The 14,214-nt window shown below is 43.3% G+C and overlaps 1 protein-coding gene across 2 annotated transcripts in view; it reads right to left on the bottom strand.

The window, feature by feature from the left end:
- Positions 1–14,214, bottom strand: part of LOC134469414 (cation channel sperm-associated auxiliary subunit epsilon-like) — a 141,796-nt gene that overhangs the window by 11,729 nt on the left and 115,853 nt on the right. For both annotated transcript variants that reach the window (XM_063223652.1, XM_063223653.1), the window contains 4 exons: positions 10,074–10,157; positions 6,166–6,194; positions 4,583–4,658; positions 4,195–4,247 (listed from right to left, as the gene is read on the bottom strand). In XM_063223652.1, the coding sequence (XP_063079722.1) occupies positions 4,195–4,247; positions 4,583–4,658; positions 6,166–6,194; positions 10,074–10,157 (242 nt within the window). The remainder of the gene's footprint in view (positions 1–4,194; positions 4,248–4,582; positions 4,659–6,165; positions 6,195–10,073; positions 10,158–14,214) is intronic.

Genomic DNA, 14,214 nt, shown 5'->3' on the forward strand with positions numbered 1-14,214 from the left:
GAGATATAGCCTAGTTGCTATAAAATATTTTATATGATTTTCAGTAGTATTGTACTATGTTATTTGTTATGGTGATTATTTATTCATTTACATGTATTTGTTATCATGTACTTATATTGCTTTTGTATGACTAACCAGATTTTTAATTTTTCTTTATTTTTCCCATTATTATTATTTGAATAATTTGTATGGATTTAATTTCATGAGAGAAGCAGCCTATGTAAATTGCGTTTTTGATCTATGTTATATTAATATGATGTAAAAGAAATCAAATCAATTAAAAAGGTGAAAAATGAAAAAGGTTTATATATATAAAAAAAAGCAGGCAGAATAAGCACTATACAGCATAATAGCAATAGTAATAATGGATATAAAAAAGCATTGTAAAGGCTTAGTAAATAATTAACTAATGATTAACAAAACATTAATAAATATTTCTATTATTTACTAAATTTTATGAATGCTTCATAAAATACAGTATCTACAAATAATATAGACGGGGAGGAACGGTAGCCTACCATGCACCCCCCCACAACAACACGCTACATGACTTTTTTTAATCTTCAAGATGTCCTGAATAAGAATTTGAGTGGTAACAGTCATATAACTCACTCCCACTATAATTTTTCACATCATATTGTATATGACCCCATGCATTCTAGTCCTATGTAGTAGTACACTGCGAAGGCCTCTAGAACCATGATGCAGTTGGTTATAATAGCTTATGATATACCATATTAAAGCTTGGAGTCTGTAGTATACAGACATTATACTGCATTTGGTGTACCTTTTGCATAGCAACAGTTGCTAGGCAAAGCATCTTCCTTAGCAACCAGCATCAGTGATACAGTTCCTCTGCGATTACATTGTGTTGTGATGTCTAGATCTAGATGGCTTTTCCCAAGTGCCACATGACTACTTTGAACATCCAAGATGTCCCTAATAAGAATTTGAGTGGTAACAGTAATATAACTCATTCCTACTGTACATCATATTGTACATGACCCCAGTATGCTCTAGGCTATACGTTTTAGTCCTATGTAGTTGTAAACTGTCAAGGCCTTAACAGCCATTTTGCAGTTGGTTATCATAGCTTGCCATATACCATATGTAAGCTTGGAGTGTGTAGTTTATGAATATTATATCATATTTTTGATGTACCTATGACATTTTGAAAAATATACTTGGTTCAGTTATATGATGTGTGAGAGCTCAGATTTTTTTTTTCAATTCTTTAAATGACTCATCCATACATATACCGTATAAAGACCTTAAAATCACTCCATCACTCAACCAATTAACCAATCACCAACCACCAATCAATCAATCAATCAACAAATCACCAGCCATGTTCTGGTGTTCCACTACCTGGTGAAAGATCAACCGAATGCTGCCATTCCTCCAACATCAGAGACCCTTACAGTATATGATGGAAATGCTTGCTTCTACAATATGATGGTAAATGGCCCTGGAAAATACATCAGAGTTATCAGCTAGTAATACAGTAATGGAATGTGTATAATTGTGTGTAATGTATAGTTTTATTGTGCATCTTTTTTCATTTAGAACATTCCAGACACGTTTGCAGAGATCTCCTCATTGCTATTTGACAGCATAAGTACGTCTGGACGTAGAGACATGTTCAGCACAGACCAATACAGACTCGAATCCATCAAGTCAATGGAAAGGAAATGCCGTGGCTATGGAGAGAAGTTAATTATATGGGGTGGAGCAACAAAACGTCCCACGTAGTGGAAACAGTTTTTAACAAATGAGGAAAACAAGATGCAGTTTATCAGGCTGATATTAAATCAATGGAGTGGTGATAAGTACGCTTCAAAACTGCAAGGCCGGAAAGTCATTTTTATCTGTGAAGAATGTGCATACCTTCTTACATCAGGGGACGGTTTGACAACAAGAAAGACTGAAATTCCATTACTCAGTTCATCACAGGAAGAGACCGACACCAGGGTTGTCCTTTACAGCCAATATGCTGCAAATGAGCATTATACCAACGTACGGATCTAGAGTCCTGACTCTGACCTATTCTTCATTTTGTTGCACTTTGCTTGAACCATGGGCATCAACATCCTACTTGACACCAAGATACAGAGAAAGTCCAGACTGATCAATGGCACACAAACTGCAGCAGAACTTGGCCAAGAAAAGTGCACAGCTGTACTTGGTCTCCATAGCTTCACTGGGAGTGATGTGACAAGTGTATTCCGGGGCAAAGGTAAACTTCTTCCTCTAAAGAAGATGCTCAAAGCCCCCCAGTTTGTTACCAAGCTTGCCAAACTTGGTGAAACCTGGACAATGACAGAAGACCTTATTGATGATTGTGAAAAATTCACATGTGCATTGTATGGCGGAAAGAAAGCTGAAAAGGTTGAAGACATGCGATTGAACATCATTAACAAACTTTGCACCAAACAAGGAAAGTCTATTCCTGGAAATGTGGACATGGCTTCGCTACCACCGTGCAGAAAAAGCCTCACGCATCATGTCCGTAGGGTTAATTTCCAGATTGCCTTGTGGAAAAGAGCCAACATCAACAATCCTGTAATTCCATCCGTGGGTCAAGGACATGGGTGGTTAATGGCAGCCTTCTGTCTACAGCCCCAGTGGTATGAAGGTGAGAGTCAGCCACAGAGGTTGGAGGACATCTGTGGTGAAGTCCACTGTGATGATAGCAGTGAGAGTGAAGTTGAAAGTGATTGGTCAAGCACAGACAGTGACAGTAGCAGTGAATGAACTGTCTGCCTTGGACTAGGCCTATACCTTTCCCCAAATGTTCAATAAACTTTGTTTATGATTCAACTTGTTTTCTTCTATTGTGGTGTTGTGCTCCAACTTGCAGATGTGACAGAGACACATACAGTACTGCTCGCTATACTGTATTGTCAATATTTCCAGTAGTTAGTAATTATTATTAGCTATTATTATACTTTTACAATTTTTTAATATATTTGCCTGTAAGGTCTTTATATATGTGTATGGTTGTATGGATGAGTCATTTAAAAAATTGGGGGAAAAAACAGAGCTCTCACATCATACAACTGAACCAAGTATATTTTTCCAAATGTCATGGGTACACCAAAAATATGATATAATATTCATAAACTACACACTCCAAGCTTCCATATGGTATATGGCAAACTATGATAACCAAATGCAAAATGGCTGTTAAGGCCTTGACAGTTTACAACTACATACTAAAACGTATAGCCTAGAGCATGCTGGGGTCATGTACAATATGATGTACAGTAGGAATGAATTATATTACTGTTACCACTCAAATTCTTATTAGGGACATCTTGGAGGTTCAAAGAAGTCATGTGGCACTTGGGGAAAGCCATCTAAATCCAGACATCACAACACAATGTAATCGCAGAGGAACCGTATCACTGATGCTGGTTGCTAAGGAGATGCTTTGCCTAGCAACTGTTGCTATGCAAAAGGTACACCAAATACAGCATAATATCTGTATACTACAGACTCCAAGCTTTAATATGGTATATCATAAGCTATTATAACCAACTACATCATGGCTCTAGAGGCCTTGGCAGTGTACCACTACATAGGACTAGAATGCATGGGGTCATATACAATATGGGGGGGTGGGGGTGGTGGGGGTGGGGTTGCATGGTAGGCTACCGTTCCTCCCCGTCTAATATGTTCACAATGATTCAAAGTGTGTATACATTTTTAGGACACCCTGGAGTTTTATCCGACTCGTGGCTGTGCATGACGATAAAAGTAGCATTCGGGAAAGTGACAAAGAATGATGTGACACAGAATATGTATGATGACCTGCTCCATGGTTGTGTTGAAAGAGAAGTCTGTGCGGCCATTCATCTCCCACACAATTTTAACTTTACCTGAAGAAGGTCGGATGACCGAAACGTATTAAAGTTTGTTGGTGGAATAGACAGTGTGCGGGACAACCTGTGACTGACAACCTCGCTGGGATAACATCCTACGCACCTGCCCAACTGCAGAGGTGTGCAAAAGTGTCTTTGATGATCTAATTCTGGCCTGCCTCCAATAATGGCCTGGACCAAAATGCACTTGAGTGAAATATAGGCCCCAACCTATATTAGAGGATTTACGGTAATACCCAATGCACAAAATAAAGCCAAAGAGGTACAAGCAGAAAGAAGGTTCAAAATGAAAACATAAAAAGGATCTTACACCCTGAGCACAATCTTCCGAGAGGGTGGACAGCCAACACTGAAATAAGAAACCTGCAAAAACAGACACGCAGTGGGTGGTTACAGACATGAAAGCCAAATCCTTAAAATGTTATACATCTCTGGAAAAAAATTAGGGACCACTGCAAAATTACCATTTTTTTCTGATTTTAATAACAACAAAGACCCTCAAAAGGATCAGTTGTCCCATGCTCATGTAGATGGAGAGACGGAGGGTTTGTGGCTAGAATTGTGTTTTCATGACATTATGCATTGGGTGGGGGGGGGTCTTTCAGGTGACTGTCTTGTCTTCCAGGTTTTTCAACAAAAAACATTGCTAAAAAGGTAAATAACTGACATGACCTTCCATGGAGGAATTTTGTACTCACCCTGTTTGCAGGCAATTTACATTTGTGTCCTAGCAAGTTGGGCACCACCTCCACCTTCATTAACCCCATTGAACTCCTGTGAAGAAAAATAGCAGCAGTTTCCTCATACTAGGTATACAAATGATCATTTAATTCATTACTCGTTAGTTGATTGCCTCGTTATTGATTGACAAGCAGCGTTTTCCCCCCGAAATCTCAATGTTTCATGGAAAAAAAAACAACTAAATCTAAAAATTAAAATTGAAGTGAGATAAAATACTGCATTTAAATGAACTCTATTTAAATAATTTAATCCAAAGGTGATTTAAATATTCCCACTATTCACAGCCCTCTTCACACACACTCTTCTCATGCCCATTTCACCTGGGTCTCTTGTCAGTTGGATTGGCGATTAATTGCATTTAATGTTTTTTAATCGATTAACAACGCATTCATTGATTTAAGTCGATCAATCGATTGATCATTCACATCCCTACCACATACAGTATGTTACAGTACAATACTTCCCCTGCCCCACCTATTGACCAAGGCCCTCTTGTACCCTATGTCAAAGACAGGGCAAAAAAACTTTGGTGTGACATTAGATCCAATTTTTAAAATGGAGAAACAAATCAGCATAGTCGTAAGCATGGGTGCCGCTAGGGTGGGCGGGGAGAAGGTGTTACAGATTCTAAGGGACCAAGCACTGACAGGGGCCCAAAATTCGAATCTTTCATAGGGCGCAACATTTCTGGCGGCGCCCCTGGTCGTAAAATCCAGTTTTTAATCAATTAAGGCTTTTTATCCAAGGCTAAACCTTTTTTATCTTTTAAAAACTTTGAAAATGTCATCCATGCCTTGTCTCCTCCCTCTTATACTACTGCAACACCATATTTGCCGGCATAAGTTCCACCTCTCTGGCACGGCTACAACTAGTTCAAAATGCAGCAGCCCGTCTTCTCACCAAGACATGAAGGCGTGAGCATATCACACCTGTACTTACTGCCCTCCACTGGCTCCCCATACAATACAGAAGGGATGGGCCACTTTTATGATGAGGAGGTTTGTGTTTTTTCACAGCCACAATCGGAGGGCCACATGACCACAAATCTGACTAAATAAAATAATAATAAGAATAAAATACTCTATACTCAACACTCAATACTGGCCAGTATAATGTAATTATACTGGCCAACAGTATAATTACAACAGATTGATTCAGTAGTTGTTACATAATATATACATTTCACATTTTTCTATTTTCACTGTTGAATGACTTTGGTTCAGGTATTGTTTTCCAAATCTACTCAAATTTGAACGTGAACAAAATTACATATCTGAGGACATCAGACAAAATCCTAGCCTTTCTGAAACAATGATTATCATTGCTTAAGAGAAATATCCCTACATATAAATTTGCAGTCAGTCTAGAGCGTGACTATCTGGTTCAGCAGCCAAGACAAAAAGACTTAAATGATGCAGCCCTAAGTAAAATGATTAAATATACAATTTAAATTTAATTTAAGAAAATGTGTTCAAGTTAATTCAAATTCTGAAAATATAAAAGAAATTATAGAAAGCAAATGTGGTGGGTATGTTCTTACGTTAACTTGTTCAGCTTAGCTGTGATGGTCTGAAAGGGGAAAAACAGGGGAAAAGTGAGTGATCAGAGACACGCATGAACGGTCATCCGGGTACTTTGCTAGTTAATATGCTTAACGCCCCTTTGTAGGGGAAAACAAACCGCATGTCTCATTGACTTACATGTTACATCGGCTATCCTAAATGAACACAGTCCATGCTTCAGCCACGGCTGTTTGGCCATATTATTTGAACAGCTGGCGACACAACACGTTTTTGGCATGTTGAGTGTGAACAGTGCTAGTCTACAGGGTTATCGTTTCTTTCCCAACACCCCCAATTGACTTTTGACCAATCGGGGGCCCCATGGCAGGTGGGGGCCCCTTGGCTGCAGCCACATCTAGCCTGTGCGATAATCCGGCCCTGGGTCTGGGAACCCTTTACAGGGCAAGTGACTATATTTGATCACTTCCGATTACTTGCACACCTACAGTATCACAAATGCCCCTGTCATGCCTCTCTACAAGGGTGTACACTCAAGTGGGTTATATCAAATTAATCAGGAGAAATCGGGCTTTCAGACAGATAGTGACATCTCGACATTTGACCAATCAGCAGTGGCCTGGAGCCTGTCAAACTTTCCCCCCCACTTTTTTCCCCAAATTTGCGTGCCCTACAAAGGGTTAACAGAATGGTTGCCTAACAACCCTCACACAACTCCACAGCTGGAGCCGCACAGGCCTATCTATGCGCTAAATAAATTATTCTACTGTGTATCAGTGTATCTACCGTAGTGTAGGCCTATCTGATAACCAACCAGAGGTTACACATGCAACCTCAGATATTTCAAGTTCAAGAGTTTATTTGCCATGTCAACAAAGATGATAGGATTTGTTTGTAGCCTATCCCCCAACATCAAAACAAAACAAATACAAACAATGGACAAGATGTTTAGTAACATAATGTAAAGATTAAAGACTTGTGTTTTCTCCCTCTCCCTTTGCAGGTGGACTACTAATAATCCTCTAATTAATAAGCATCTATTGTGAGAGTAATTTATTGTGACGTGCCTAAATTTATTTCATGTGATAGGTTGACACATTTTGTCGCATTCGAAAAATCCACCTCTGTGCGATTTTTTGTGTGTGTCGCTTTGTCTCGGTGAAAATTCGCCTCCAGTGTGCAAGCCCCCATAGCAAATACAGAGTTATAAAAACAGAACTTGTCCAGCGAAAAATCGTTGTGGAAATTCACGGTTGGTGTGCAATGACCTTAAGATGGATGGGAAAGCCAACTCATTCATCCGAAAGGGGTTGAGGTTGCCACGTTGCCTATCTGAAGTTGGTCGCTTCGGAAGAAATATGCTGCAACTGCCACTGAAGTCACTTCAGTTGGGCTACATGCAAGAGAAGGCCAGGTTGGTCCTTGAGCTTCGGGGGTCCACTGACGAGTCAGTCAGGAAGGCTAACGCCAAGGTCCTGACTGGCCGCAAGTGGAACGCCCAGACCGAGGTCGACCAAGCTATAAGCCGGCTACAGCACAAGGAAATCATGGGCAGAGTGCAGGTAGGTAGAGCAGGCCTAGAATGGGGAGATGCATCAAGATTCTGATCCAAGGCCCACCGCAAGGAAAGGAAGGAGATGGTGGTGGCGGAGTTGACGAGGATGGAGGAAGACCGCTACAAGATCAAGGTTGTGTCTCAGGGACGGCTGGGAAGCTGGACAACTTGGGAGGGAATCTCAAACAGACATCAGTTGGTCAGACGTGTGGAAGATCCAACAGGCAAGACTCAGCTTCCTGTTCCTGTTCTCGGTACCTCCACCAGTGGTTTGGAAATGAGGAATGTTGCACACTCTACAATGCTCCCAAAGCCTCCAGCATATCTTGTCAGGCTGCAAAATCACAAGGCTGCCACAGATGGCGCCACGACCAGGTCTTGAGAAAGCTAGCCGAAGTACTGGAGGAGTACAGACAGGATAGCGGAATACCATTGCCGACAGAGGACCCCACCATATTTGTTGCGGAAGGAGGGATCAGAAGCATCAGGCAAAGAGAAACAGCAAGGCCCTTCAGTCCTGGCCAGGATTGGAGCATGAAGGTCGACTTCGACAGGAAGCTTCCGTTTCCCACAGAGATAACCACGACATCTCTCCGGCCAGACCGAGTGGCGTGGTCAGCGAAGGCAAGAGCGGTGGCCCTCATTGAGCTCACCGTCCCAATGGAGGAATGGATGGAGGCTGCCTTCGAGCGAAAAAAGGCCAAGTACTCCGAGTTGGCTGCTGAGTGCTGGGAGGCGGAAGACTACCATCTGCCCAGTGGAGGTTGGATGCAGAGGCTTCAGAGGGCAACAAAGGAACTGGCAGAGGAGGCGGAGAAAGGGAGCTTTTGGCTCTGGCTGCGGAGGAAGGACAGAAGCTGGGGGAAGAACACCTAACCCCCAGACAGCAGCTGCAGGGAACAGCAAGCCTTTCTCTCAACCACCTCGCACATTCGGCACCTTTCACTCAGCACCGTTGCCGCCCCAGCAACCAACGCATCCGAGCATAGCTGCTAGGAAGGGGTTAATGCCAGCAGCCAAACAGCTCAACTGCCTCACAAACAACTCGTCAATAAGCCTCTGCCTCAACTGCTGCACACGCTAGGAAGTTATATGCATTCGTCACTTGCTATGTTTATCAAATGTATGGAACATATGTATTGTTGGTGTAAGAGAGAGGAGGAGAGCTATACGCCAGGAGCAGATAGGCAGTGAGCTGGCCACTCACTGTGGGCCCATCAGCTGGAGGGTGTCGTGGTTTATGGCTGAAACCACCAGAGAAGGTCGGACACCACCTGATGACATCTGCTCCTGGCATTAGGCTACAGCTACCTGTTAAGGTGGTTGAGGAAGGCACCTTGTGTGCATTCATCAAGTAGTTTATGAATGTGTATTTCCTATGTTTGCCAGTTATTGATACAATACAAGTTGAATGTTTGTGTCACAATATTCATCAAGTAGTTTATGAATGTGTATTTCCTATGTTTGCCAGTTATTGATACAATACAGTTGAATGTTTGTGTCACAAGTCTTATTTCTCTCGCTGACCCATGGGCACCAGAGGAGGTGCGACAGGCAGCAATGCCTAGCAGGTATTAACAGCTACCTGTGCAATCCTGAATAGTATAGCCTAATTACTGAATTTCTACAAAAAAGCTAGTGAAGATCCAAATAAAATCTTCAGATAAAACTTCCCTGCTTAACACTTTACCATAACAAATTCTACTCACCTTGTGGCCTTAGTTTTTTTTAAATTCTTTCCTTAGTTTTTAGCTTCTCTTATCTCTTATGTACCTAACATCTTTTATGTGCCTGAATTGATTTTGACATCCTTTCCACAACTTTTATTATTTCTGCTACATCTCTTACCATGTGCTGGGCATTGGTGTCAGTGTTGCAACTGTACACTACACCTAGATGTCTTTGCTCATTATGTAAAAATGCCTTGTTACCCTTCTTATTGATGCTACATCCTTAACCATGTGTTGGATAATGCTGTCAGTGTTGCACCTGCACACAACGCCTTTATGTCTTTCTTTTTTTTTAAACACTTTGTGCCATTTTTAATGCATCTTCTTTTGCTCCCTCAGCTTTACTTTGTGTTGGAGAATGCTGTCAGTGTTGCAACTGTACACTGCGCCTTACCCTGTTCTTGCTTACATTTTCTCCTGGCAAGTTTCTTTGGTCAAAAGTGTCTGCTTAATGCTATGTAATGTAATGTAATGTAATGTAATGTAAAAAAGTGAGTATTTGACATATTCATCACAATTTTCACTCAAAGTTCTATTATTACAACTAACTTCACCTTATTGTGTCCTGACCAACTTTGAAGTCATTTTTTAGAATATGTAACGAGTGCAGTGAAATTGAAGTGTGCATCTATCGGAATCTCACCATGTTCGATGTGAACACCCCGGCAACAATGTCCAAGCTGTCTGACATCTCAAACTGCAGCAAATTCATATCACTCCGCAGCACCTGGATGAAAATGTTGCATCACGATTTTTAGAAATAAAATCTAGATTTCGATTTTTTTAATCACGATCTTCCAGCGGAAAAATAAAAACAACAAAAAACAACTTTCATATACTTGCAATTTGTAATTTGCAGTTAATAAAATGATGGCACTTCCGTTAAGTGCACAAGTGGAATACAATAATGGAAAGAATAAAATTGAAGATGACAACAACACAAGTAAGTAAACATCACTTTGATACTGATAGTAAATGTCCTCATTACAAAGCAGATCTATACGATTTTCCCACTTTGGTAGATTCAAGACAATCTTGTACTCAATATCTAGGTATACTCAATAACTAGGTATTGTTTTTCTAATTGCTGGGGGCAGTGCGTCTCACTTCAACCCAAGAGTTAAATAGCCAGGCTAAGTGCTAAGGTGTAGGACAAGCCTGCTTCACTTGACAAGGCAAGGGTACATGTGACTGCAGCCAGTAAGTGTATTTTGCTACATCTTTACTAATTGTGTTCTGTAAAAGAAATTGTCAATTGTGTGTATCTGTGTTCATGCTCTAGTAAAGTCAGCTGTAGTATTGGGAAGGCGTCAGGTGAGCAATTATCAGGGCCACACCCACAGAAACTAGGTATTGTTTTTCTAATTGCTGGGGGCAGTGCTCATTGAGTGGCACCTGTGCCCTTATTAGGAAAGTAAGTGCGCTTCCAGCGGCAGCTGGGTAGCGGCAGCCCTCCTCGTGCTAAGACCGACGAGTGACAAGACAAGCAACTCTACCTGTGCAACTCAAGACCGACGAGTGACAAGACAAGCAACTCTACCTGTGCAACTCAAGACCGACGAGTGACAAGACAAGCAACTCTACCTGTGCAACTCCACCGAAGCAACGACACGTAAGGCACATTTTTATCTCACTGCTGACCTACATTGACAATGTGTTTCCAGAGAATCCCAGTAATCTGCAGAAGGCGCAGGCCTTTCAAACCCTCCAACCAACGCAGAAACCTGGCCAACCTTCAGCCACTACAACCGAACACAACTTCAATCACCTCCTTCACTGTTGGTCTCTGGAACTGCCAGTCAGCTGTCAACAAAGCAGACTTTATCTCTGCTTATGCTAGTAGTCTCTCTGTTGACCTGTTGGCACTAACAGAAACCTGGTTGAAGCCTGAAAACACAGCCACTCCAGCAGCACTCTCAGCTAACTACTCATTTTCACACACCAGTCGGCTGAAGAAAAGAGGAGGCGGAACAGGGATCCTTATCAACAAGCATTGGAGCTATGCCCCCCTGCTGCCTGCCAACAACTACAGCTGCCTGGAATACCATGCAATCAAAGTCACAGCCCCAATCAAGGTGTCTGTACTTGTGATCTACCGTCCCCCAGGAACACTGGGCGACTTTATTGACGAATTGGATACGCTGATCTCCTCCATCACGGACCTAGGCGGCCCCCTACTTGTCCTCGGCGACTTCAACATACATCTAGAGAAGCCGTACGCCACAGACTTCAAGGCCCTGATGAACTCATTTGACATTCAACTAGCCAGCTGCCCCCCGACACACAAGAGTGGTAACCAGCTCGACCTGATCATGACTAAGGACTGCCAAGCGGACAACATCAAGGTAACACCAATGCATGTTTCAGACCACTTTTTCCTCCATTTCACCACCTCCCTACCCGACCCTACCCCCCCCCCCCCTCCCTTGGTCACATATAGGCGGAATCTACGCAACCTGTCACGCACTAGCTTTGCATCAGTGGTGGCAGATGCCTTGCCCTCAGCAACTGTGCTCTCCTCACTCGATGTTGACACTGCTACAGATTCGCTCAGCTCCACACTGACCTCCTGCCTCGACAACCTCTGCCCACTAGTCACTAAACCTGCAAGACCTTCACAACCGCGACCATGGCTGACAGAGACCATCCGAGCTCTACGTACCACCCTCAGAGCGGCAGAAAGGAAATGGCGCAAAACCCGCAACCCATCTGACCTCGAAAAACTTAGATCTCTACTAGCCTCCTTCTCCGCCTCTGTAACAGCTGCCAAGACGACCTACTACAACGACAAGATCAGCAACACTACAGACCCACGTAAGTTGTTTTCTACATTCAAGTCACTGCTCAACCCTCCCCCCCCTCCTGCACCCGTAGACCTTAACCCGGACAACTTTGCCACCTTCTTCACGGAAAAGACGGCAAATATTAGCAAGCAATTCTGTGAACCACCCTCCCGCCCAGAAGACACCCCCCTGGAAAACACGGCGACTCCTGCAACACTTCATGAATTCACTCTGCTCTCTGAAGAAGACGTTTCCAGACTCATCACAAGAAGCCGTCCCACTACCTGCCTACTAGACCCAGTGCCCACGAACCTTCTTCAAGACATTGCCCAAACAGTGGTCCCAGCAATCACATCCATCATGAACTCCTCACTCTCCACCGGCACTGTCCCCTCCGCCTTCAAACAAGCAAGGGTGACACCACTACTGAAGAAGCCTTAACTGAACCCTGCTCATGTCGAAAACTACAGACCTGTCTCACTGCTTCCCTTCCTATCCAAGACGCTAGAAAGGGCAGTTGCAAAGCAAGTCACCAACTTCCTAAACCAGAACGGATTACTTGACCCAAACAATCTGGTTTCAGAAGTGGACATTCAACTGAAACTGCGTTACTCTCAGTGACTGAAGCTCTAAGGACTGCAAGAACGGAAGGACTATCCTCGGTCCTCATACTACTAGACCTGTCTGCAGCCTTTGACACAGTCAACCACAAGATCCTCCTGAGGATACTCACAGCCATGGGAATCACAGGCGTTGTCCACTCATGGTTCAACTCCTACCTCTCTGGACGCACCTTCAGTGTGTCATGGCAAGGGAAGCTGTCTACGACTCACACCCTCTCCACAGGCGTACCCCAAGGATCAGTGCTGGGACCCCTTCTGTTTGCAATATACACGTCCTCCCTGGGACGTGTCATTCAAACACATGGGTTCTCCTACCACTGCTATGCTGATGACACCCAGATGTACCTGTCGTTCCGTCCAGAGGACACCACGGTTTCGGAACGCATCTCTGCCTGCCTCACCGACTTGTCAACATGGATGAAGGACCACCACCTACAGCTGAACCTGGCCAAGACAGAGCTCCTGGTGATCCCAGCTAAAGAGCCGCTCAGTCACAACATCAACCTCAAGATAGGCTCCACCATCGTGACCCCAAGCAAAGTCGCCAAAAACCTTGGCGTCATGATTGATGATGAGCTGTCATGCTCCAACTACATCAACTCGGTCACCCGGACCTGTCGAATCCAGATGTCCAACGTACGGAATATCAGACCTGTGCTGACACAATATTCTACACAACGACTGGTCCAGGCCACGGTCCTGTCCCGCGTTGACTACTGCAACTCACTCATGACAGGTCTACCTGCTTGTGCGCTAAAGCCTCTGCAGATGATCCAGAATGCGGCGGCACGGTTGATATTCAATCAACCCAAAAGGACCCATGTTACTCCTCTATTTATTGAGTTGCACTGGTTACCGATCGCCGCCCGGATCAAGCACAAGGCATTGACCCTTGCCTACAAAACCATCACAGGAACGGCCCCAGCTTATCTGAAGGACCTACTAACGCCTTATGTTACTGGAAGAGATCTGCGCTCATCCAGTACAAGCCGTCTGGCTCTGCCATCCAGTCGCTCTAGGTACTCCCAGTCAAGATTGTTCTCCGTTGTGGTTCCCAAGTGGTGGAACAGTCTCCCAGAGGCAGCAAGACTAAGCACCTCTCTTGCAGCCTTCAAGAAACAACTAAAGACATTCCTCTTTCGAGAGAATCTACTAGACTAATGAATCCTGACATTATGTTTAGTTTAGTTTAGTCTGTGAGTGTGTGTTTGTGTGTGTGTGTTCTCATTATTTCCTCTTTATTATATATATTAAAAAAAAAAAAAAACTAACCCCTCTTTGTAATTGCACTTGTTGTTCTGTATATCTCCTGTGCACTTTGTATTTGCTTGTGATGTTGGCTTGATTATGTCCTCTTCTGAAAGTCGCTTTGGTTATA

This window comes from Engraulis encrasicolus, chromosome 18, assembly GCF_034702125.1.
Source record: "Engraulis encrasicolus isolate BLACKSEA-1 chromosome 18, IST_EnEncr_1.0, whole genome shotgun sequence".
Classification (NCBI taxonomy): Eukaryota; Metazoa; Chordata; class Actinopteri; order Clupeiformes; family Engraulidae; genus Engraulis; species Engraulis encrasicolus.